At 37.2% G+C, this 26369-nt stretch overlaps 1 protein-coding gene across 1 annotated transcript in view; it reads right to left on the minus strand.

Annotated features, from left to right (window-relative positions):
- Positions 1-543: 543 nt before the first annotated feature.
- TEK (TEK receptor tyrosine kinase) overlaps positions 544-26369 on the minus strand; it is a 39507-nt gene continuing 13681 nt past the window's right edge. Inside the window, exons 3-23 of the mRNA XM_054003535.1 lie at positions 21436-21546; positions 17459-17611; positions 16448-16579; positions 15164-15304; positions 14837-14965; positions 13740-13894; positions 13311-13452; positions 12756-12917; positions 11806-11940; positions 10751-11044; positions 9183-9482; positions 8529-8686; positions 7059-7269; positions 6013-6123; positions 5481-5671; positions 4936-5049; positions 3981-4051; positions 3352-3392; positions 2157-2253; positions 1563-1662; positions 544-1421 (exon numbers count right to left, since the gene is read on the minus strand). Of these exons, the coding sequence (XP_053859510.1) occupies positions 1347-1421; positions 1563-1662; positions 2157-2253; positions 3352-3392; positions 3981-4051; positions 4936-5049; positions 5481-5671; positions 6013-6123; positions 7059-7269; positions 8529-8686; positions 9183-9482; positions 10751-11044; positions 11806-11940; positions 12756-12917; positions 13311-13452; positions 13740-13894; positions 14837-14965; positions 15164-15304; positions 16448-16579; positions 17459-17611; positions 21436-21546 (3023 nt within the window). The 3' untranslated portion in view covers positions 544-1346. The remainder of the gene's footprint in view (positions 1422-1562; positions 1663-2156; positions 2254-3351; positions 3393-3980; positions 4052-4935; positions 5050-5480; positions 5672-6012; positions 6124-7058; positions 7270-8528; positions 8687-9182; positions 9483-10750; positions 11045-11805; positions 11941-12755; positions 12918-13310; positions 13453-13739; positions 13895-14836; positions 14966-15163; positions 15305-16447; positions 16580-17458; positions 17612-21435; positions 21547-26369) is intronic.

The following is a 26369-nucleotide window of genomic DNA, read 5'->3' on the forward strand; positions in this document are numbered from 1 at the left end:
CCCTTGTTTGTTGGCTTACTCCCTTTTAATAGGGAATATTAAATATTTAATAGTGCTTCTATTTGAGTCAGTTTGGTGTATCATTAATGTTACTCTATACTCTGCTATGATACCCCCACTTTGTAACCAATCACATACCCATCCACAAAGTAAGAATCAGAAGGGGAAATCTTGCACTCTCTCAAGCATCTTTCTCCAAGTCCTAGGGGATGACCTGTTGCACCCAATTGAGACACCATTGTGGTCTGATGGACAGCTGTGAGCTGGTAAGTCAAGGGCAAGAGGGGAATATATGTGCAAAACATGAAGTTGGCTACTATGTGAAATCTGGATAGGGTAAATCCACCAAAATCCTTGTACTTGGCTTGACACCAGAAGTTCAAGCCAATCCTGCTGTTATTTGTCTTACCTAAGGATTAGGGACCTTTCTGGCAGGACAAATATCAGTGTTTTGAAGCATTAAAGTATGATATTTTGTAAGAGGGCATACCACACTACAGACAGAATGAAAGGGTAAAATAAACAAAAGTAAGTAAGCCCTGCTTGTATATAATTGGTAGTAATTATATTGTGAAATTATTAAATGAAATACAAATTGAATAAGTCTCATGTATATCCAGGCGAGTTGTAAAAATGTGATTTACAATATATAGTATGCTCCTCAACACTACGCTTCATTAATATTGCTGTATGGCTGCCTCTGATAGCATTAAACACTTCAAAATATATGTATATTTTGCATATGGGCAAAAACTCACAGTCACACTAGGCAATGAAAGAACAATAGCATGCCTTTTATATTACAAGTGTCAACAGAATTTTTGACTAGATTATTTCTTCTAGCTGACTTTTGCATTCAAACAGGAGTCTGTCTTAATTATCCTTGTTAAGCACACCGGATTACACATTCCATTTTTGCACTGCAAATGTCCAGCATTTTTGTTTCAAACACAATGAAATGTATATGGAATACTGCAATAAGTTACCACTTTGCTATGAGTAGCTCTTGGAAAACATAAAAAAACCTCTAAAATGTCAATACCTAATGCATTAGAATATGTATGTAGACATTATATCTACATTACTAGGAAAAACAAAAACCCTGCAAATGAAAAAACAGATTTGATGACTTCAGTCTATACCTGCTGCTTTGGGCAGTATATACACTTCTACAGCCTATGAAGGCAGAGTTTACTGTGTGATATACACACACGTAAGTGTGGTAAAACAGTATTGCTGTATTATAAATAGTTAGAACTATACACAGTTCTACACAGCACATCACATTTTGGGCTCCAGCAGATTGAATTTTGGTTTTCTGTTGATGAATGAATATTTGTTCCATCTTAAGCAGCTTCTTCAGCGGAGCAATCAATGCCTGCATAAGTAAATTTCTCATATAGGGTAGTATTCACATAGGTCTGGAAAGGAAATAAGCAGAGAAGATTTGATGCAAGGTGCATTACCTCAAGAACTCTAAATAATATTGAAATTATTTATAGCCTGATTATTTATATAATTGTAAGTATATATATTTATATAAAATAGAGTTTTATTCTTACCTTCCTGTCTTCTAACATCCTATTCAGTGACACCAGTATCTGAGCAAACGATGGTCTTTCATATGGTTTCTCTTTCCAGCACTGTCTCATTAGGTCATACCTTTAAAAATCGAACACCAGCATTTGATAGTTTAGATACATAGGTTAAAGTTACAAATTTTTGATAATTTAAAGATTGTGCATATTCCACATTTCAGAGGGAAATGGATTTCTACATAGCTGAAGTTACATTTTCCATAGCTGGTTGCTGAATGAAAAGGAGTTTCTTTTACTCTGGAATAATCAAAAAGCTCTCTTTGAGCTAAAACCCTGGCATGTTGTATAAAGAACAGAATAACTGGCTGGAACAGAGAGCCTGAGAAAGTATTCATGGCAACTTAACAGTGTATGCTGTATACAAAAGGACCTAGGCACTTTTAAAATTTTTAATGTAGTTTTTATGTTTTGTATACCTTTTTAATTTTTAATGTAGTTTTTATATTTTCTAGTTTAAAAAAAATTGTTTGTTAGTTTCTTGTAGAAATAATCTATTTTCTATAGCTGAGATTGTGTTATTCTATTTCTTTTTTAGGTGTTTTCTGAGGCAATACTCACACTTCATCATCACAGTTGAGAGGCTTTTCCAGTCGGTACCCTTGAGGGAGTTTTTCATATAGTTCTGCACATGTCATTCCACAGTATGGTGTTCCACCTAAAGTTTAACCATTGTCATGAACAGAAGCAGGTTTTAATAAAAGAAAGTTTAATATCATAGTAGAAATGGAAAGGTATGACTAACATAGTAACAGCTAAATTAATCCAAAATTAGGTGGTATTTTGCAGCTACATTTTTATTGTTAATGCTTCCTTACTGCTTGACGCAAAATATGGAGGAGAAAAGTAAAATTAAGTGTCAATTTTCTCATCTATGGAGCTGGCCTACTTTTCTCTACAAGTCTGAGGGCCAGGATCTGATAGTATTCAAAATGTTTTTTCAATAGTGTTGATGTTACTGGACAAGTCATTCCTTCATTAGCATAATAATTTTAAGATCTGGTATGGACTCATGGAGCTCTTACTGTCAGCTGGTTTTGCCCCTTTCTGTAGGTATTTGGCTGCTTAGACTCTTGATTTTCCACACTGCATCCATATCTAGTACGAACCCATTTAGTAAGGAAAGCCAAGAACAAATCAGAGATCCAGAGTCCAGTCGGCAATGTGCACCTCAGTCAGTAGCATCTCCTGGCCAGCAGACCATGGGCACGTCTCCAAGGCAAATCACAAGAGAGGTGTAATACAAAGATTTTGAGTGGTGCAAGGCTGTATCACAATCATGATGGGTAAAGGTGTCTGCAGAAATGAACTCTAAATTTTATTTGACGGTTGATGTTCAAAAATTTTCTTCATGAATATTTGGAGTAGGAGGTGATTACTCCTCCACCCTGCAATATCATTAAAATATAAGTCTTGAGTTAAAATGCAGGAAAGCTGAGGAAAAGCCACCCACCAGACTCAAAGCATGTTGTACTAAGGCTATATATCATATGATATCTTGGAATTTATATTTAGGTATGGCCTGGATTTTACAGTGTAATGAAAACATGGTCGTTATGGTTCTTTTTCATTTAAAATGGTACCTGAATTGAAAATTTGACAATTGAATTTCCAAGCATACTGAACCTAAATAAAATGTATCAGAAAAAAACAAAGAAAATTGAAATCTATTGGGATGCAATATTTTTTAAAAAACTGATTGAATAGAGCTGCCTTGGTGCAGATTATTTGTGCAGTACAAAATTCAGATACTTACCCAAACTAACAATTTCCCATAAGAGGACACCATATGACCATCTGCAATAGAGGGATATTATGAAGTGCAACAAGAATGCAACAAGAATGAATATTTTAAAATGGTAGGTAGTTTTGCTAGTATTCAGGGAACACAGGGAAGTGTGATGTTTTTCTGTATTTTTATAGTTTTGCATGATGATGGAGCTTGTATCAGAAAGCAGGAAAAATAGCAAAATTAATTCACTCTGAGTCAACCAAAGACCTTTATCAGATTGTGAGCTTTCAGCAAATACTGAAATTACAGGATTGCTTTTCCAAATACAATTTTTAGTTTCCTAAATAAAATACAAATATCTTCTGGGTTTCCCAAATATTCAGCAGGTCGCCAATTTTGAATAAGAAGTACAGCTAAAGTAATGGGGCACATCCAAGTAGGTTGTGAACACAGAACTTGATCAGACCCTGATGAAGAAATAAAAGTAACTTTTTTGTTATGGGTTTTATTTTTTGCTTCCATTGCTAATTCATGCTGACATTACTACTGAGTATTTTGAGTTAAGAGTGGATGTCTCATGCTAGTTGTCAAACTTTCCTTCATATGGAAAAATATTTAATTTTTTTTTAAATGCCACCTGAACACATACTTACACATCACTATTTGTGGTGTAAACACTGTAATTCAAAGATTCAATTGCCATCCATCTCACTGGAAGCCGGCCCTAGAAATTATTTAATGAAAGTTTATTTTTCACTTGTTGGTATAACAATATTGCAGTTTGTATGCCAACAATCATTCTGTGTTACCTTAGTGAAAACTGACTTTATGCAAGTAAACTTTATCAAGTAAAAAAACTTACTAAACCTGTGCAGTTTTACAGAAGAAATTCTTTATTGTGAGAGTGGTGAGACACTGGAACAGGTTGCCCAAAGAAGTTGTCAGTGTGGGAGTATTCAAGGTCAAGTTGGATGGGGCTCTGAGTAACCTGGTGTAGTGAAAGGTGGGGTTGGAACTAGATGGTCTTGAAGGAGCCTTTCCAAGCAATCATTCCATGATCCTATGATTATATTATTTGCTTCCCAAAGGACAGTTCACATGAAAGTTAATATAAAAATTATCCGATCAGCATCAAGGTGAAATGTAAATAATACCTCAGATGATGCCTCTGACCTTCATGTTGCCTTGACAACAGAGTGCTATTTCTGGTGTTTAGCTACATTATGCTTATTACATATCTTCTTTCAGATCTCCAAAGCATTGGCTCTAGACACACCCTGATGTACGCCTGGTTACCTTCTTGCTAACTTTGGCCTTGTTCAATAGAATTAGACCATCTTGACTCATCTATTTTACTGTAATCCATATTCATATAAGTTATTTTAAATTACATTTTATATTACAGACCTGGTATAGGATTTGTTTACAAATAGATATGTTTATGTGTATATTAATAAACATGCATATTTTACATAGTAATTAATAAAATTTAAATAATCAGTTCTGTAATACCTATAAGTTTGCATTTTTTTAATATGAAAACACAGATTAAGAAATAAGAAAGCAAAATTTAAAGAACAGATTGTATCAATTTGTTTTGATCCTTACCATGGTCTTCTTAACGTAAACTTCCTGACCTCTTGATAAGCCAAAGTCAGCTATTTTTGCAACATAATTTTCTCCAACCAAGATGTTTCTTGCTGCCAAATCTCGATGAATAAACTAAAATAATAATAATAATAATAATAATAATAATAATAATAATAATAATAATAAAATAATAATAATAATAATAGTAATTATGATGAAAACAGTATCATTGAGTTTTACATGTATTACTTTACTTCTGTATTGAAAATTGCAAACATTTGGAATAAGAACATAAAACAAATAAATTGGCTTGGTACGTCACTACCAAGAACATTTTAAACTTTATCTGAAAATGATAGTTAATTACCATGCTGTTTTAGGTTTTAATGCCTCTTCCATGATTCCCCGTAACTAGTATTTGATAAGTTTAAATGGAGACAACAAAATAAATCTCATTCAGTGTGTGCTATAGAAGCTAAAATTAAAAATTAATGTAATTAAAGGGCATATTCCCTGGAAAAGTATTTTCCATGCTTTCAGGGGGTAGAGAGTTGAAGACTGACCTGTTTCTGGCTCAAGTAGTCCATCCCTCTGGCAACATCTGCTGCAAAATGCAGAAGTTGCTGAGAGGAAAGCGTAGATGCAGTACTGTTGGCAATAGCAAATGCTGGGTCTGTCTCTAGTACTCTGCTTTTCCGAAGGAAGTCCAGTAAATTTCCATGGGGAGCATATTCAATAGCAAGGTAAAGATATCCTAAGGAAACATCAGATAGCATATCACAAAGTAAGAAATGGTCAGTAATAGTCTTTAGAAATTTATACTACCTTGAGTGAAAAACGGAAATCAACATAAAACAGGCTGGAGGGAAATGTCAAACAGGCTAATTTCGAGGAGTAGAGGAGAATTTAGAGCTAATGTTTAATATCAGTTCTGGAGCATTAATGTGGGCTTGTAGATCTAAACACAAGTTTATCTGACCTTTTAACAAATGTTGCACAGAGACCTGCTAGTGTTTCTTGGGACTGTGTGGGATATATTGTGAGAGGATTTTTTTTAACTAATTTTTAAAGGACATGCATTCAATAGTATCTTACCCCTATGTTCACATGCTCCCAAAAGATTTATGATGTTGGGATGATGACCAAGTTTACAAAGAACTTCAAGTTCTCCAGCAAAATCTCTGTGATCATCTTTTGAGGCATATTCTAAAAATCAAAAAAGCACACATTTATGTTTTAGATTGAACTGAATTTATAACAATTTTTTTTTTAATTATGAGGACTCTGTGTTGCTTGGGCCACTACTGTTTCAACCCCAGCAGAAAAACTGTAAGGTACATTAGTATTTAGAGAAAAAAGTAGGATTTTTCAATCAGAGGGAAAAAAAAGTGAGAAACAAATGTCTGTAGAAGCTATCTGCAGAGAAAGGAAGTATCTTAACAGACCCTGTCACTCTCCTTCTTACCTGAGAGTGTAAAATGTTGTAGAAGATCTTATGAAAAGTAGCTGCTTAAAAATCCTTCCATATGTGTGCTGTTGACTATTTCTGCATGTTAATGCAGACCTTAACTATTTTTAAATTAATCATCACACTTAAAAGTATTTTTCAATTTGCCTAGATAATGACCTGGTGAATTACAATAAAACATGTATATTCTTGCCATATTGTATGTATTGTAGCTCTCTCTGGAACGTAGCTGTCATGCCCAGTGAATAAAAAGAAAAGTAATGATCCCCATGGTATGGGTATATATAGATGCATAGATGCAGTTGTCTCTGAACAGCTAAAGTGAACAAGATGAGCAAATGCTGTGCCCCAAGACTAGCTCTCTGCTCCTATCTATCCAATGCATTTCGCCTTGCAGATGAACTCATGTGAGGCTCATACTCATCTATGAATTGAAAAATACATGATAGTTAATCATATCAACCACTGAGGAGAAATAGGAACCAACTTTACCCAGCAGAAATACAGTTGTTGACAAATCTTGGCCTACTGACACCTGATACAATTTAATTAGGAATTTTGAATATTTACTTTAGCTTTAAAAGAGGGCTACTAAGCATTTTGTATGACAAAGAAACATTTGGAATACACAGTCAAGAAACTCTTTAGTCACAGAATCGCTGGTCTTTACTACCTTTCATCCTTTTTATTGCAGCATCCATGCGTAAGCCATCTTTCTTAATGCGTGCTTTCAGGACTTGCCCAAAGTTACCTTCCCCAATCACATCTTGAAATTTTATGTCATTCCATTCAAGAACTGGATAAATAGTAGGATCTGGACTGTTTTTGGCTTTCCTGCTCAGAGTGAGAGTACCTGAGTTAAACTGCAGAGCTGGCTCTTCCCTCTGCAACAGAGTTAAGAAAATGACATTAAGTGTGATTTCTACTTCACTGAGCAATGCCCTGGTTACATTTCCCAAATACCTCTGCTCACTCATCTACACACAAACACACACACACACACACACACATACAGAGCTTAATCCATCTCTTACATACACCAGAGTGAGTACATTAGACAGTTACAGCCACTTGAACTGCAACAAGCAGTTTCTGCCCAGATCCACAAAATTAATCAGGCTTGCAATTTGTGTGTAATTACCTTTTAGATCTGGGCCTCTTGAACAGTTTATAATCATTCTGAAGATGAAGGACATGGGCAAAAATAATGTGATAAAACAGATCTCAAACCAATTATAAGTCTCAGGTTTAAGATTTATCTCATATTAGGCTTAATTAATTAAATCTTGTGTTGCTCAGGCTCAGCAGGAAGGGTGATACAAGAAGAAGCAAGGAAATAAAAAGAAAGAGGAAATTATCTTCTTCCATGCCTAAGGAGACATCTCCTCTTCAGTTACATATTCTCATAAAAAACTTCTGTAGTTTTTTCTGGAGTAGGAGACAAAGCTATTTAGTGTGGTCTGCAGACTGATCATATGATTGGGTGAGCCCCACACCCCTATTTCTGAAACAACCTATTTAGATATGAAGGAGCTCTTTGGACCAGCTTCATTCTGCCCCACAGGTTGCCCTCTGAAGGCAGAGAAAAGCACCAGAAAGCAGAGTCATTAAAAGACTGCAGCAGGATCCAAATAAATATGTGTGCATAGAGAGATATCTCTATGTGATGTTAAAACCTTCAGCAATTTCCCACAGCCAAAACTATGATGTTGCTGTTGATAGATCCCTGGTGGACTGTCCCCAGGTTGAAAATGGATGAGCATGTATCAGCAGCTGATGATGCTCAAAAGTAACATTAAATATTTGGTAGTGTTCAAAATCAGGCATGACTTCATAGAGACAGAACAGGCTCCTCTATTCTGTCTGGCTTGTACTTGTCATATACAAGTGTGACAAGGCAGAAGAGGGAGCAGAGCAAATGGTCTGCAAACCCTTTTTCAAGTCAAGTTTTCTACCTCCTAGCCTGTAACTATGATGGCTTTAGCTTTGGGTCACTAGTAGAGAAGCTTTACAGCAGTACTAATTGTACACATTAAGTGAAGACAGTGTTTGGGAAAGCCAGGAAAAAGAAATTGAAAGAAAACACGGGAAAAGATGAGCTAAACTTAATAACCAAACTGACACAGGAAAGCCAGAAACCCACCACCACATTTTGGAAAGCCTGAGCCATTCGACGCTGGAAGTTGGCTCGCTTTAACTGCAGCATGATGAAAAAGGCCAGGAGAATTGTCACACAGGTCATCCCTGCAGAGCCAAGGATAGCAATAAGCAACATTTTGCCTCCTTTTGATTCATATGAAGCTGTTGAAGAAGGACATAAGAATTCATCATCATTTTCAGCTTATTCTGAATTTAGCAATACATTACCAATGTGCAACTGAATACTCCTGTCTTGTAAACTGTTTAAAGAGCTAAGGATACATCCCTTTGTTTTCCAAAAATGTCAGAAACATTGAATGCTCTGAATTTCATACATATGAGCACCTACATATTCTATTGAATTCAGTCAGAGAAGAAATAAAGCAACATTCAGTGATCTAATGGTCTTGCTGTATGCAGTTCCTTTAATTTTTGAGTTATTGGGCCCTTTTCAGCGGATATACAAAAATGGTTCATGTTGTCACTTCATCAATACTATGCAGTGAAATTAGAGTTAAACTTTGGTGGTGCTGTGTAATGTGTCAGAATTAATAGCAAAAGAAAACTCAGATTAAAAAAATAGTATAATGACAATGTCATAGCTAACTAGTTTATACAGTGCTGGTTTGTGCAAATCCAGTGTGATGGATTAACTAACCTTTCGTTTCTGGAAGAGTCTTCAGTTCAAACGATGTGTTTGGGTTGCTCAAGCCAATATTGTTCTGAGCATTAATCTGAACCTGGTACACAGTGTCTGGCTCAAGGCCCTTGAGGTGATATTGAGTAATGCTGGTGTTCTTTATGATAATATCAATGTGGTTGTACTCAGCCTTGCCATAAATTTTGTAGCTGATGATGATGGAGGAGATGGAATGACCCTCAGCAGCTGTCCAAGAGATGACTGAGGATGTGTCTGTGGTGTTAGAAAACCTGATGTTGTTCGGTGCAGGAGGGATTCCTGAGAACAAACACAAACACACAAGGCATTGGCGTGTACACCACCTCTTTCTCCTTTCCACAGAGAACAAAACATTTTCCTCAGTGCTTTTGCTGTTCTAAACAGATTTCTTTTGATGAGCTATGGTAACTGAATGCAATAATTTTATGATCTTGATGTGCTGTCATCCTTGTAGCAATATTCCATACTTCCAGCAGAGGTTGGAGTGGCATTCAACATACTGTCTTGGATGAAGATACACATCCTCTGAGCTGTATGTAAGCACACCATATTTGCTTTCAGGTTAATGCAAAAAGGATTAATTTCCTTCTATGCTGTATCATCATTCCCTTGTAATTCCCATGTCCCATACTTTCACTGCTTCTAAGAGCAATTACCTGTCAGGCTGTTAGAGAGAAAAGAAATTGATACCAACACTTCCAAAAATCTAATCAGAAAACCACCAGCAGGGGTGAGCGCTACACTTGCAGACTTGTAGACACAGCCATGAATAATAAGCTAAGTACCTTCTCCTGGAAAACAGTACCCTTATGTGTTTCTCAGTGCAGTTTGGTGTCAGAGCTCAGGAAAATGGAGAGTCCCATGACAGCCATTGTTACTTCCACTAACACATGTAGGATTTCAGTGAGGGCCTCCTTACATGACCTATAAGGAAGAAAAAGCCCACCTTTCAAGTGTGTGGTAAGGGCAGTGTCACCCATCAGCCATTCAGATGGACAGCTGTTCAGATGGTACTTCATTCAGATAGGGCGTTTGTTGTGGTGGTGTGAAAGCACAGTGCTCACACTCAGGGAATTCAAGGATGATCTTCAGTGTAGCACACTTAACTACTCTTTGCTCAGAGGGATTTTAGCTTGCACTGTATCTTCTCTTCTTTAAGTGCTGACTATTTCTGTATTGTCATAGCCGAATTGAGTAACAAAAGAGCTTGGAGTAGTGAACTCTGATGGCTCATCATTCTGAGGAGGAAAAAAACCGCTACTTGTGTCAGAAGCATGAGTCGCACTGAAATGAAGATGTGGATTCTCAAGCTTGTTTTTCTCCATTTAAAAGAAACCCACATTAATAGTTCCTGACAATTTCCAGCAGAAGAATTCCTTTGGATGCTGAGCTTTCCAAACAATAGCAATAACAACCATAAGCGACCATCAGGAACTAAGTGTTACCAAAATAAAGGATTACATTTAATGTAGTCATCAAGTGACAATTAGTCTGACCACTGTGGGTTACATGAAGAATTAAACAGAAGGATGTGAATCAGCACTTACTGTCACTGAAAGTCCATGCATACAGATAGTTGCTCCATTCTCCTTGGGACCTGGTGTTCACCCGTACCCTGCACATGTATTGCTGTCTAGGCTCAAGATCTTTAATAATCAGGGTAGACATATTTCCTGGCACTTGAGTAATAACACTGCTCTTGTCACCGTTGTCATTCACGCTCTTCCTTTCCACTTCAACACGAATATCATCCTCTGTCCTCAGTGTTAAGGGATGCCATGACAAATTCAGTGATGTCATACTTTTTGGAAAGAGAGTGATACCTTCTGGTGGAGGAAGACCTTGGAAAAGCCACAGTGAAACAGGGAACAACATTTCATGTCTGGTAAAATAGGGGTACAGTTATTCCCAACCACTTGCCCCAGTTTGGGGTGACATAGGGTAATTCTCTCAGCCATCCCACATAATTTGGCTAAAGTTACGTCTAAGAGTTGTTGATAGTCCCATAGTATCTTAGCTACAGATGATGTGCCAATAAAATGGCATCTTCAATGAGCTGGTGTTGCAGATGGACTTTTTAGATGTGAGAAGCCAAAAGTTGTTGTCTTGATAGATAGGTCCTGGTGCAATCCTCATTTATTCTGTATGTCTGTATTCAGTTTATTTAGTTTGGGATCTATCCTAAATGGACTAAAAACTCTCCAGCTTGTTGAAACATCTTCATTTTTAAAGTAAATTGATCTAACACTAAGAAGAAGGACTGCAAAAAAATTATTCTTATCTCCAACTCTGTTGCATAGCCAGCCAAAATGTATAAATTTTCCTTTCCTAGATCTCTCATCTCTAAATCAGGGAAAATAATAGCTCTGTCTTTTTCTGGTTTTCTTCATTTTTTGATTTGGTTTTTTCTTTTCCTTCCCCCTTTTTTTTTTTTTTTTTTTTTAATATCCATTTGCCTGAGATTCTTTTGAAAGAGTCTACAAGGTTTTCAAGAGCAACTTTCTTTGCTCTAGTGAAAGTGCTATGACAGAGATCAGGGAACAGACAGCAAAGAAAAAGAGCTGAAATACCCCATTTTTAAGAAGCCACAGTGATCCCTTACCAAGTGCAGCTGTTGTGAAGCTGGCCTGTGGTCCAGGATGGCCTTCCCCACCTTCCCCTTGCCGACTCAGCTGAACACAGAATTGATACTCAGTTTTGGGCTCCAGATTGTCCAGTCTTTTAGTTGTGCCTTTTACTGAGAACAAAAGTCAAAAGTAAGTAATGCCATGGCCCATGTTGAAATATGTTATGGAAGAAGATGTTTGGAAAATGCAAGTTAAGGTACACAGGCTCATTTTTTGGTTGTTGTTGTTGTTTTTGATTCAGTAGGATAAACTAATTAGAAGTATAAAATAACTGTTTTTAAGTTGAGCTCCAACCCACTCCAAAGGTTGCTTCATCTGCCCTTCTTTCAGGACAAAACAATACTGGTTGCTTAGTCAGTGTCCTTTCTGTACACAGATCTTGGGTTATACTGATTTAGTAACAGCTGTTGTTAAAGGTCCTGTAATGTTTCCTGTAATATTTTAGGCTATGCATAAAATTTGAAAGGATAGCTGGAGGAGGTCATCTAATTAATAAGCAGGTATCATTTTGCCTATACCATTACTGATAAATATTTTGGTAAGTTATTTGTCTCACTAGGGCCACCATGAAGGCAATGCAAGATGGTAGATGCCCCAGCATGTCTCTATTCTGCCCACTGCTTTTGGAAACCTTCTGTTTGCATGGGGGTTTAAAACAGATGGGCCCAATACTGAGTACAAATAATCCTAAAGAAGGAGGGGAAAACCTTTTGTTCCTGAAGTGAATATTCACTTTCAACAACTGTTGATGTAACACATCTACATGAATATTATGTGTAGTGATAAACAGTCACACATCCAGTCACAAAAGGTTTAATTTCTATGCGTTGTAGAGTCTTTTGAGGCTAATCAGGAACAGAAACACATGACATTTCAGTTGGTAGGTGAAGTTTGTCTTTAAGGGAATTAAAGAACATCCTCTTACCTTCCACAGACATCCAAGACTGATAATGTTTTGCTGGCTTGTACAGAAGTTTTGTTGACACAACAGGTCCATCTCCATTGTGTAACTCAGCATTGATATCAATTATGAGAAAATTATGTCCTCTCTCTGTCAGCCGTGGGGCATACTGTGGCACAGGAGGAACTGAACAAGAATGCTAGTATTAAACTAACCTTTTAGCTCCCTGTATCATTAAGACTCTGGTTATTTCTAGATCTGTATAAAAATGAAAGGTGCTCTTCAAAACTCTCATAAAATAGATGGCACTTTACATGCTAAAGCTGACAGTTAAGATATTTTTTAAAAAAAACTTGGGTGTTCTTCTCAGCCTTATCATCACACTTATTCTTTCAATACACATAATTAGTATGTTACTTATAATGGGTTTCGGTTCGTATTCCAACTGTTTATTTATTTATTTATTTATATTTATTCAGGCATTTTCTGGCAGTGCAGAGAACAGAAAGCTCAGCCATACTAGAGTATAAAGCTGTACTTAAAATTAGAGAGATAAGGACACTTGAAGAAAGCTTTTACCTTTGACTGTAACTTGAAATGGTTTCTCTGCCATTCCTGCTACTGTTTGCACACTGCAAACCCAAGTTCCTGTATCTCCGGGCAGGACTCGATTAATTCTAAACATGGCTTCAGAATGATTACTGGTAGAAATTTCATCAGGCTGAAATGACAGAAGATGAACAGGACCTGAAAAATTTGGGCATTTTGGAGTATTCCAATGATACTTTGAGCTTAGTGATATCTATAAAAAGCAACTATAACGGTCAACTCCATATTTTCATATGTTCTGAGAAGTTCATGGGGTATCCTAGAATATCAAAATTTCATATTATACTTGAAAACCATAGTATGCATTAACTACAGATAAAGTCAATATAAACATGAAAAACAGCAGAAGGCTGTTATAAAGGAAGAATTACTTCCTTTATTAATTGATCAGAAGCCTACCTTTAGGACAGTTCCATCTTGCTTCAAGAGTTTGAATTCTTCAGATTTAGGAAGTGGCATCCCTGTTGCTATACAAAATGGTTTGAACTCGACGCCAGAATTGAGTTCCACAGGATCTAGTAAGTTTACTATCTGAGGCGAAAGATCTGCTGAACCTACAGAAGACATATGTCACCCTTCCAACAGACATTTTAAAAGACCGGTTTAGGTGTGCAGGCAGTTTAGGTGTCTGGTTCTGCCTTCCCTTATGTGGGCATATGCAAGAATCATGCTTCACAAAGTCAACATTTTTACATCATTTTCCATATAATGTGAGAACGAATAAGCCCTGTGTTCACTATTCTTTCTTTTCCTGATCCCTCTCCTCTCTTTCATGTTGACATTTTAAGCACAAACAGTCTAGCCATGGCAAAATCATGCACACATTTTGTTCTGAATATACAGTGCTACTTGCTCTCTACTTTGTCTGTTTGTAAGACCAGAGAGATCACAACAGTATAATTTGGCTGGTTGGATCACACCCTTATTTCTCTGTTTGGTTTTGTTCTTGAACAGTTTCACTTATCAGCAGTGGATTTGTCACTTTATTTATCTAGCTAAAATAATAAATGCTGAGTGTATCTTATAGAATACCTTGCCTGAATCCAATGAGACAAGGTATGTTCAGCTTTGTAAACCTAACTTTCTATTAGAGAGACAGAGCAGTTTTAAACTCTGGTGTTGTCTTAGTGTCTCAGTCATCACTTTCAGGTCATGAAAGTGATGGTATAGGAAAGTATGTCATGGTATAGGAAAGTATGCAGCCAGCTAAGAGGTAGATAATGGTAAAATACCATGAGTTTATACAAAAAACTGGATGGGCAGCTTCTGTCAGGGATTATGTTAAAATCAACCAAGTCCTATGAAGTAAAGCTTGAAATGTACCATATGGGTCAGAGGCTTAAAAATACTGTATTGCAACAAGGCTGTACAGAAGTGTCTGTGCCCCTGGAAAATAGGGGGTGGAGCAAGAATATCAGCCTGGGCTGGTAATACTGTACCAGCAATAAGATCTGTTTTAGTTACACTGGGAACAACCATTTAGTACCTTACATTACCTTTTTTTTCACATTGCGGACCATGCCATCCGAAGGAGCAGATGCAGCCCTTAAATCTGTCGCATATTCCTCGATTGTGGCAATTACATTTGAGTTTGCAATCTGACCCATAAAATCCAGGTTTGCATTCTGCAAGTACATATGTTACAGTTAGTGTAAAGGTGCTAGAAAATGTCTTCTAGTATTTTTCAGTCTCATTACTGAAAAAAACTTTTCATATGACTGTAAAATATATGATCTATTACTCTTCTTTGTTGGCTCCCTTCTGTATTTCCTGTGTGCAGAATATTAAAGATCCCCCCCATTCTTTTTTTTTTTTTACTATACCTTTATCACATTCCAGTCCCATCCATCCTGTGGCACAAGAACAACCATATGGATCTGGTAGACAGAACATAAAGTTTCTACAACCGTAATTTTCTTTACAGGTCTCTTCACATGTTTTACCAAATGTGTTGGCTCCGCAAGCTGTTGAAGGGAGAGAGGGAAAGAATAACCCAACAGCATTGTCCATGAAAGAGCTAGTGCTTCTAATGATATTTCATTAAAAAAAGAAAACATGAATTTTAATTAAAAATGGCTATTTGATCATTCAAATATATTAACAACCACAGCAACTTAAGTCACAGCTGTTCTAATAGTCAAGTACAGACAGCAGAAACAAACAATTTTCTCACTGTGAGGATCTGTCAGCCAAGGATCCTTGCTTTTGATCTGCAGGGACAGCAAAAAATTTTGTTTATAAGCCTTTCTAATGTAAAATGGACAAGCAGTGCTATGAAACCCAAATATTCTTAGCAGTGAATTCATGCGAAACTGCTGATGTCAAGGTTTTTCTTCTAAGATAAGAGTAGTGCTATGCTGGAGTGGTTTGAGTGCCAACTATTCCAACAGCTTAGCTCTAGTATTTTCAGCACTGCAATTCAGTCAAATAAAAGGATACATATTTAGTAGTGAACCCAAAAGATGCTTGGAGAAGTCAAAGCAATGTGATGCCAACTCTAATTTTTCCAGAATCCAAACTACTTGCCACAGACACAGATTTGCACAGACATACATTGTGATGTCCCTACAGAGACAAAGCACCCTGTGAGCACATTAGCAGCTTCTTCAGAAGCAGCCAGGGAATCTCTAGCATATTTTCTAGTGCCAATGTATTCTTAAGATGTCCTGTACTACCATGCATTTAAGTTAGTCAGCAGCACTGAGCATACTCATTTCAAGGGAATCATAGGACAGCCCTGATTTGAAGTGACCTCAAAGATCATCTGGTCCAGCCTTTTGTGAGAAAAGAAGCCTAGAAGATACTAGGTAGCATATTTTCCAAGTGCATATTGATCAAGAAGTGTTGGAAACATTCCTCTTCCCTAGCAATGTAATCTCTACTAGGAGAAGAGAGAAAGAGAAATTAAATCATAACTGCAAGAACAGCCAGAACAGAATTCAGGATTCATCTCACCCAACTCTGTCTTGTCTCTAGCACCAGCTGTAAATGCTGTAGCTTTCAAGAGTAAAACCAGGCACTCCTTATGATTCTTCCCTCAATAATATGCCAATTTCTGTTACTGAGAATAAATTAATAAGCAATCTCTGAAAATATTATTTACTTACCTTTCTCACATGTTTTTCCCATAAAACCTGGAGGACAGATGCATTCCCCAGTATCTTCATGACAAATGCCATTGTTTGTGCAGGAAGGGCAGTGGAAGCTACAGGAAGGGCCCCATTTCTCAGCTTCACATCCTTTTATGGAAAAATAAAATTATATATTTGTTGTCTTCTTATTCAGTAACCCTTCAAGTTGTAATATTCATTTTAGAGCAAACAGTAAAATACATAAAAGTAAAATCTATATGGACCCCCACATTCCTGCCAACTCGACCATTGTAGTTATTAAGGTAGCAGTAGCTGCAAAGTGCAAATTTGAGCCATTACATTTATTTATTCACAACTCCTGGAACTACTGTGTGGATATTCATGAATGAAATGTGTGTTACCATCATAAATAATTTCTCTACAATGTGAGATATTTGAACAGCTGTCTATTTTTTCACATCAATTCTGTATTTCTGTCCAAGTTAACAGAATATAATTTTCTTTCTATCTGATGGACACAGAAGCATGAGAAGCAAAGTATGTAAAATACCTATTGGAAAATATCCCAATTCATTCTTTCATCCAGTAGGAAGTGAAACTTAAGAGCTAATTAAAACTAAGGCAGTTTGTGAAGTTACAATAATGTATGCAAAAGATGATGAACCTTAGGATAAGCAAGGTTTGAATATAACCCACTATAGGGAATAGGGAGACCCAGTGAAGAATTACTTCCTTTATTAATTCTTGGTGTTTGAAAAGCTGAGATGCTGACAAAAGAGCTAGCTGTCCTGGCAGTAGCTAAGATGAGCTCAACTTAAATCTGATGGGGTGTTTTTTTTCTATCTCAGCTGTTGACATCAATATCAGCTTGTACCAAAGACCCTTGGGTAAAACTTTCTTCTGACATAATCTGATAACAACAAAAGTCAAGAAATATTTTGGTCCTTATTTGGGCACAATATGTTTAATTTCAGATTAATTTTGACTTTTAACTATTAATCATCACCACACATTAATGGAACTTACGTCTTACAATAAGCCTCATGTAAGCAGAAGTAAAAAGGTTTCCTCCTATATATCTGGCAGAGTAAACCCCTGCATCCTGTGGCTGGACTTGAGGGTAGGAGACTTCCAGCTCTCCTGGCACTTCATGCCTGGGCACAGAGTGGATGAAGGAGCCTGAGGAAGGAGCACACAGATACCACAGACAGATGTTGTTCACCCTCTAAATAAAGAAATGAGCTTGCACTGGTTGCTGAAGGACAGTTGGGGCAAGCTAAGCAGCAGAATCTTTTTTTTATTAATTATGAATTTTCTGACAACTCTAGCTACACTGGTCATCCATAATTGGACAAGTGCAAGTAAAAAGGAAGAGAAATCTTGAGGAGATTTAGTAGATAAACAGGACAAACGACTTCACGCTCATCTTTGATAAGAGCTTAGTGGTTAAAAGTGTTCATTTTGTTTCTTGGTCTTTTTTGAAGTAAGGGATAAAAATCCATAAGGATTCTAGGGTGGGAGGAGTTTAAGAGCAAATGCCAACCAGGTCCAATTCCATCTGACCAAGCACAAAGATTTACTTAGGAGACAAAAGCAGGAAGAACTCAGCACAGCTTTATCTTTTCTTCCCAGATTTAATACATTTCTGTTTCTTCCAGATTTTTTCACCAAAGACCCTTTTTATTTTATTCTAAGTTTGTTGTACTTGGTCATACATGCTTGCTAAATAAGGCAATAGTATTTGGTCTTCTTCCATCCCTCTGGATCACCAAGTAACAACATTTGAACATTGGTTGCTGTCAAAGAGAAGTTGCATCCATCGAACTTCAGGACCCCCAGGAGTCTTTCCACTCCAATCTGTTAGAGCAAGGCCGCTGCAGTTGGTTGATGCCAGGTCCAGCTAGATCTCACTAAAATATTTATGCACATGCTCATCCACACTGTACAAACAAAGTCATCCACCAATATACCCACACAGCACAACTGTGATTTTATGACTACTGCATATCTGTATGACACTGACTAAAATAGCTTGGATTGGAAGGAACCTGAAAGATCATCCAGTTTCGAACCCCCTGCCATGGGCAGGGACACCTTGCACTGGATCAGGTTGCTCAGGGCCCAATCCAATCTGGCCTTGAATACTTCCATGGATGGAGTAACCAACACTTCTATGGACAGCCTGTTCCAGCAATTTACTACACTCACATAAAAAAATTTCTTTCTTGTACCTGATCTAAACACACCCTTTTTTCAGATTAAAGCCATTCCCCATTGTCTTGTCACTGTCAAAAGTCCCTCTCTACATTTCCTTCAGCTCCATTAGTACTGGAAGGCTGCTATAGAGGTCTCCCTCTGGACTTATCTCCTGGCTGCAAATCCCAACTTGATCACATTAACAACCCAGACAGTCCGATCCTGTTCTGATTCGCAAGCTCGAATGGCTGAATGACCATTACCAATGGTACTCTCATTAATCAAATTGTCCTCATCTTCTACATTCCCTTACAGTTACTGTTGCAGTGTGATTTCATGGTTTCCCCAGAACCCCGGGCTCCTCTCCTGAAGGTGTCCTCCCAGGTGTGTCAATCACTCCTCCTTTCCCCACCCTGATCCCTGCTGAGCACTGTCTGTCACTCCTGGCATTCCAGAAGTGTGTCGAGTGATTGGGCAGATTCAAAAGATGCCCTCCACCCCCGGGGGGCATTGGGCCATCCAGGTGTCCTTTGTCCCCTGAGACTTCCTCTCCAGTACCTGGTTGGTGGGTTCCCTATCCTGTCCCTGCCCCAGGTAAAAGGGAGAGCAACCACACAGTTGAGAGAGTTCTTTTGGAGCTCTGACTGGATTCAGAGGCCTGTGGGCCAGAATAAAAGCTCTGGATTAAACCCTCCATCAGAACTGACTCCTTTCCTTCACCATCGCCTTAAAGGCTTCTCTGACAGCAGGAAACCTGAGGAGCGGACCCTCTGGAAGAAGAAGCTCCATCCCACCACCTGAGCTCTGGCTTGCCTGGACTTGTCCTCATGCACCCAGCTGCAACATCCAGCTAGCCAAAATTGCCTCTGGGGTGAAACACCACAGTTGTCGCTATTTGGCTCAGCAGCAGGGGCCAGACAAGCCAGGACCTGTCCCGTTCTCTATATTGGAGCCTCCAATACATGTCACACTGAAAATGCAACAACTTTTTTCCCCTTTTTTCCCTTTTTTCACTTTTCTTAAATTATTTAGAAGGCAAACAGCATCAGGCAGGATGTTTGTTGTCTGTGATCATATATACTATCAATTTGACCGTTGTCAAATTTCAGGCAGCCTAGAAATGTAAAACTTTGCTGAGGATCATAACCAAAACAGCAGAAAGACTGTGGGTCACTGTGGTCCATGACAGAACCATTCTCCATGAAAACAGGGCCAAAATAAAAGATTGAATAATTAAGGGGATTTGTTTTGAAACTCTGGGGCATTTTCTAGTATCTTTTGAATTACAAGTTGCGTAACAAACTTGACAACAAAGCATTAAGAAAGCTTTAAGTTTACAGTCTGCTAAGCAAGGCTCAGTTCTAATGACTTGTTTTCCAAGATGTTATGCCAATGTCTTAAAGCAACCCTGTTTAGCAGAATAATTTCATTGTCTAGACAGCTATTGTGAGATTATGTAAGGAGAAAGCAGTACTTGAAACAACTGAAGTGAAAGACTGCAACATGTAGTTGGAGAAGCCTTTTCTCTTCTTTTCCAGCTGCTGTAGCAGGACTTCTCAGAAATGTTTCAACTTCAACCTCAGCTGAACCATTTAACCTACTGTCCAGAGGCAATCTGAGATTTTTTGCTGAATTTCCAGATGGAATCACAGCTAAGGGAGTACCACGATGTAAGTAGTCCTGCTCCAACATCGCTTCTGGTTCTTTTCTGAGAAACTGGTGATAGGAGATCACAAAATTTTCCTAGGGACAGTATAATTACAAGTGACAGCAAACTTGTCTGCTATGCCCTGACATAGCTGAGTCTGTGAAGTGCAAAGAAACAGGTATTTGTAAAAGGTTACTTTGCCTATTGCCTTTTTAAAAGACACCTTTTATCTATTTAATTATTCCAGCCTGTTGAAGTGCTCCAGGTAATCAGTAACTGGGATTGAGGCTGACTCACTACATGAGTTCTTTGGCAGTGTGTTGACTTTCTTACCTCATCCTGCTCTATTTACTCCCTGTGTCCTGGTGGCTCACTATAAGCTAGACCGTCAAAGATGGAGCAGAATATTACACATGCTTCCCACAATCATAATTTGATGTGGTTTAACAATTTGAGTATGAAGGCACTGTGAGTTATAGTGACCTCTATTTTTGTATTTTTCTATAGGAGGTAGATAGCAACCTGCACATATTTCTAAGCATCAAGCAGAAGCAACACACAGCTGAACAGTGATTATATGTGATTTAGGTACCATGCTAGATAGAAGAGTTGGTGTTACAAAATTTACAACCTGACTAACTCTTGTAGTTGAATGAAATAAGGACTAGATTTTGTTTACATTTTTTTCTTTCTAATAGCAGAGTACTGGTGATTAATTTCTTAGCTTGAATGGCATCATAGAAGGTAAATGGCCTCAAAAAGCCTTCTGAAGAATGCAAAGTATGACTTGAAAAACTGTAGAAATGCAATAAAGATACACTAACTGGGTATTCACAGTGGTCCGGAAAGAAAAACAACCAACCAACCTAAAAACAACCAGGCAATTATATAAAGGGATGTAAAAGGAAATCAAAAATTAAAACAAAAAACAAAGCAGAGATATAAACAGAGGATTGGGCATTTTGGTGGAAGAGAAACAGGTCAGATCAACATATTGGATATGGAAATTCATCCTTTTAGGAAACATTAAATGTGCGAGGAATGATGCCTGCTACAGCTGCACAGCATGGGCATCACAAGCCGTAACTTTAAAAGACTTACTTGGCCCTCAGCTAAAACAATTATAGCAGAAAGAGAAAAGACAAGAAAGCTTGAATACCATTCTTGTAGATCACGGCATCTTCCTCTTTTGATGCCATTCTGATGAAGGAGATGTTCACATGATCTCCCTTATTTGCTGTAACAGTTAATGCCACTGGGTGGAATGAAGCTGAAACAGATGTGAAAAATAGCAGTTACTGTCTCTATCTGGTCTCTGGCCTGATAGCTGAGAATGGTTTACAGCATAAGCCTCACATAGATTTTGATGTCAATTTCTTTAGAGCATAAAGTGATTCTTTACCATCAGCAGCCTCAACCTATATTTTGGCAAAGACAGAGGAATTGCCTATACCCTGAAACAACAGACTGCCACTAGAACCTGAGGCATGAAAAAAATAATTGGCTTCTGGCTAACTGGAAACAGTTTCTAACTAGGAGCTCCAACTGGCTGTAAAACATTTTCCAAAGTTTCTTTATCTCTTAAGACATTTTTAAAGCAGACTGAAAAAATGCTGGAAATTGTATTGCAGGGAACAAGCTGTCACTGGCAAATAAATACCTAAGGTGATTTAAGTTCTCTTCTACTTAAGCTTTATAATGCAGAAATGTCAAGAGAGTTCAGGAGGCCACAATCATTCAGGGCTGGGAGGAGGTGACACAGGATGTAGGAGGTCTGTGTTTGTGTTAGTTCACCAAATTCTGGAAATACAGAGAGTTTTGGATTGCACTAAGAACCAAAGGGAAAAAAATCAGATTCACAAACTGTGGTACTTTTACCAAAATATTCTCACCTGAAAATATTGCTTAGTGAAAATAAAAATTCTGTGTGAGAGACTGGTGTAGATCAGCCAGTTTTCCAGCAGGGAAATTTAAATTAATTTTCCTGCTTAAACAGAAAGGAACTTTTATACATTTATTTGTAGATCTTGATTTAAACAACAAAGAAAGCAGTAGATAAAAGGATTTTCCCAACATTTCTGCCTATTTCTTATCTGTACTAGTGGAAAAATGTCATCAGAAGATAACTGGCAAGGGACAGAAAAAACTCAAGAAATAGCTCTTTCTTGAAATGGTAGTTTTAATGAAACTGGTGAAATGGTAATTTTAATTACCATATTACTTTGAAACAAGTTAGAAGTTAAGGATGCTTCCTTTCATTTACTTGGAAAATTCCAAGGGAAAGTTGCAAAGTGTTTTGACAATGAATTCAAGTTTTCAGGCCATTTTTAGCTCTGAGGGTTTATGCCATATGGTCGTTTATATGTTCTATGGGAAAAAATCTCTTCTAAAATTAGCCAAATTGACTTCCTAACTATTAAGCTCCATACCTGATGGAGAATATGATATCTCTGTACTTTCCCTTTTAGGGCACTTAGGGGAGCAATGTATTGATTTAAACCAATCTCTTTGCTCTTTCTAGATTTGAAGTTTTTTAGCCTTAAGGGTTCCTCCTGTGCAAATTCCTCCATGTAAGTCCCTCTATTTTTATTTTTCCTTCTGCTGCTACCTGCCTCTCCAGCCAGGTGAGTGGGACTTTTCTGACATAAGACCCACCTGAGTTTCAGCTGAAAGGAATCTGTGAAGAGCCATTCATGTTCCTAGACAACTCTGCATTTTCAGAGGTTCCATTTCACAGCAAATATTTTCACAACAAATATTTATTTCACAGCATTTTTTTTGAGGAACAGATATACAAATTAATATAAGCTGTTACACAACTTATTAATAAAAAATTGTCCTTTATCTAGAATTGTGACTCCTTTCTTTGTTCATTTTTACAAAACTGTTGATAAAATATTCTTTGGTTCATACCAACAGTTGGAGAAGAAGAATTTGGAGCTTGTGGTTGGCTAAAATTTGGTGGGAAAGAGATAGGATCAGAAAGCAGAGAAAAAATTATGAAGTAACTTTTTGTCATATTTTATACACAACAGATCTGTAAAAAATGAGCAGATAGATGCTATATCAAAGTTTGTATGATATTCTGTCAGTACCTCCACAACATTATTTTGCAAAATCTGAGGGAGTAAAAGGGATTATATTCTTGCTATAAAAGAAAGAACATTTTGATATTTTCATTACAAAATAGAATTTTAAGTTAAAAATAAAAATGTTTGTATCACATGATGTAAAATTAGAGAAAGAAAATCTGAACAAGAATGAAGACATTATTATCAATCCAAGCCAACTTCTCTCCAAGGATATTAATTCCTTGAAAATTTTGACATTTTAATGTTTTATTTATAGTTGGAAACAAGACAACTATTCAAAATGCACAATTCTTTGCATAATGGAATTTCCATCCCCTGCATAGTTCTAGCGGTTATGCTCTGAGACTCTGCCACATATTTTCATTCTTTTGTGCGTTATATACAATTGATTTCAGCAGGAGTCTTCCTGCTTAACATTAAGTACATGCATTTGTCATTTTACCTAAACACTGGTATTTACACTTACGTCTTAGAGAAACAGAAAATTCTAATATAGAATAATGAGCTAAGTTTTCATTAGAAACTGGCAACAAAAATTGAAAGCAATTCCAACTTCCTGTCAGCTCTCAAGTTAGAAATTATTTATTAGTAATAAATGCATAATGAAAAATCATTATCTATTTAAGAAAAAAATAATTCAACAACTTTTGCAAAAAATTAATTGTTAGCTACAAATGATCCTAAGGGGTTTAGTTACAGTGCTTTTTGGATCAAATTTAGTGAGACAATGCTAATTGTTTTAACAAGATATTAAACTTTTGTATTACCATCTACTTTTCTTTGCATTTTAGGCTAAACCACAGGACTTTTCTACAGGGTATTGTTGCAATGAAAAGGAATGCACACTCCCTTTTGGGCTCAGCTCCAACGTATTTTTAGATTGTGACTTGTATTACATGACTTCACATCTCAAGTGTGCCAATTCCTTATAGAGACATAACGGACTGAGCTGCAGGACAAGTGCCATAATGCTCTATTGCTAGCATGTCCATTATTGTCCCTTTGACATCTCTATGGTTGAGTTTCTGTGGGGAAAACTCAATCACATATATGAAAATAAAAATTTATTGTGGAGAGAAATTGAATAAATTGTATTTGACTAGAAGGAGAACAGTCTGTGGTGTTTTATTCTAGAGATGTGTACTTATACAGAGTAAGAATCACTCCTCATAAGAAGATAAAGCATAAACTGTTCCCTCTCATTTTAGGTATGAATATTACACGTGCAACTACAATGTTTCAGTATAAAGAATTCAGGAGAATGGACTTGTTACTTTCAGAATAGCAGATGGTAAAATAAATCAGGAAAATGAACCTGTTATCTTTCCATACTACACAGCAAAATTTTTCACTGTATGTCATATTTGATAATAGGTATATAATCAGGGAGAAGGCAGTTCCCACTAAGTCAGTAGGGCTACCAAAATGATTAATGTTTAGTGAGTGTTTCACCAGCTTCTTGCCAGGAAGATGAAAAACAGTGGCTGGGTTTCCAGAAGTGCTGCTTCTTCCTTTGACATTGATGTTGCCAATGGGAAACTGCACATTTCAACTCAATTTTTGCTGTTGAAAAACATATTCTGCCTTTAAAAATTATGAAGACAACAACAGTAAAGTGGGAAAAGGTCTGTTTTCCAGATACATATGCTTTGCCAAACCCCACAATCTTTCCTTAACCTCTTTCTTCACTTTCTGTGCACTTTAACAGCTATGAAAATTTCTGATGTACCTCTCTCTCACCCATCTAATCTGAATAGATTATACGCTTTCACTGAGGACTTGCTAGTTTGAATTTTGTTAGTGAAAACTTTAGCAGAGAAAATCTGAGAAAGGGATTCAAACCTAAAAATTAATCAAAGAAACCTACCAATTGCTGTTGTGAATGCTACTTCAATTTAGAACAACGTCTGTCAGATAAGAAGACTTCAAAATTCTGTTACTTAAAATTCTCTGCTCCTAGGCCCACAGATACCAAGTGGAAAGAACTGGTTGATTCAGAAGACATTTTTCCACCCATGCACGTTGGTCTACAACAGAACAGCTAGAAATGTGCTCAGCTTGCTGGCAGACTGTCACAGGCAGGGTCACATTGACATTCCATGGACTATTATCTTATCTCCTCCTCACTGCAGCCTCCTTTAAAACAATGGAGTTGTCAGTCTGCATCTGCAGATCTTCCTTGGTGACCAATCCAAGCCTCCAAAGACCACTTTTGGTCAGAGAAAACAAGCCAAAGAACAATGTACTTGTCCTACTTAGCTTGCTTCCAACCTACCCCTATTCAAAGCAATGATAATAGACACTAGCTCTTACAAATCAAAAAATCTTACAAATGCAGCTCTTATGAATGAAAAAATCTCCTTTTATAAATTTGTTATGTAATTTCAGGACATACCAACAAAAAAATTGCTCTTATTAAAATCTTATAAAGAAAAATTAAAGTTGTCAAGTGTCCTTACAGACCAGTTGCCAGGACAGAAAGCATTAGCAGTACAGTAAAATCTATTTTAAATCATCAGTTTTGAAAATGCGATTTGCTGCAGAAAATTACTCAAAATTTCTTGTGTCTTTCAGTATTTTATGGTTATCTCTGCTTGGAAAATTGTCCCAGAAGTCTAATGATCTCCAGAAACAAGAACATACAGAAATACAATTTAATGGACCTTAGAAATTTCACCTTCTTGTCCCAGTATATCCCTGCACATTTGCTTTTACTACTGTGCATAGCCTAAAACCAAAATCAAATGAATAGTGAAATCTGTAGTGGACTTTTCTGAATAACCTTCTCAGATTTTGGAAAACTTCTCTGGATTTCCTTTCCTGTGCAGAGAGGGGTGCCTTTCTTTTTCCACACTAACACAGACTATGCAGATCCAGTGTTGCTGATCTGTAGTTTTACTAAACCTTAGGCAAGGCAATTATTTTCTGGGCTCAGGTTGCCCATTTACTTAAGAAAGATAGAATAGTGGTCAGACCTGTCAAACTTTTAAAATGGAAGCCT

This window comes from Vidua macroura, chromosome Z (assembly GCF_024509145.1).
Source record: "Vidua macroura isolate BioBank_ID:100142 chromosome Z, ASM2450914v1, whole genome shotgun sequence".
NCBI classification, from domain to species: domain Eukaryota; kingdom Metazoa; phylum Chordata; class Aves; order Passeriformes; family Viduidae; genus Vidua; species Vidua macroura.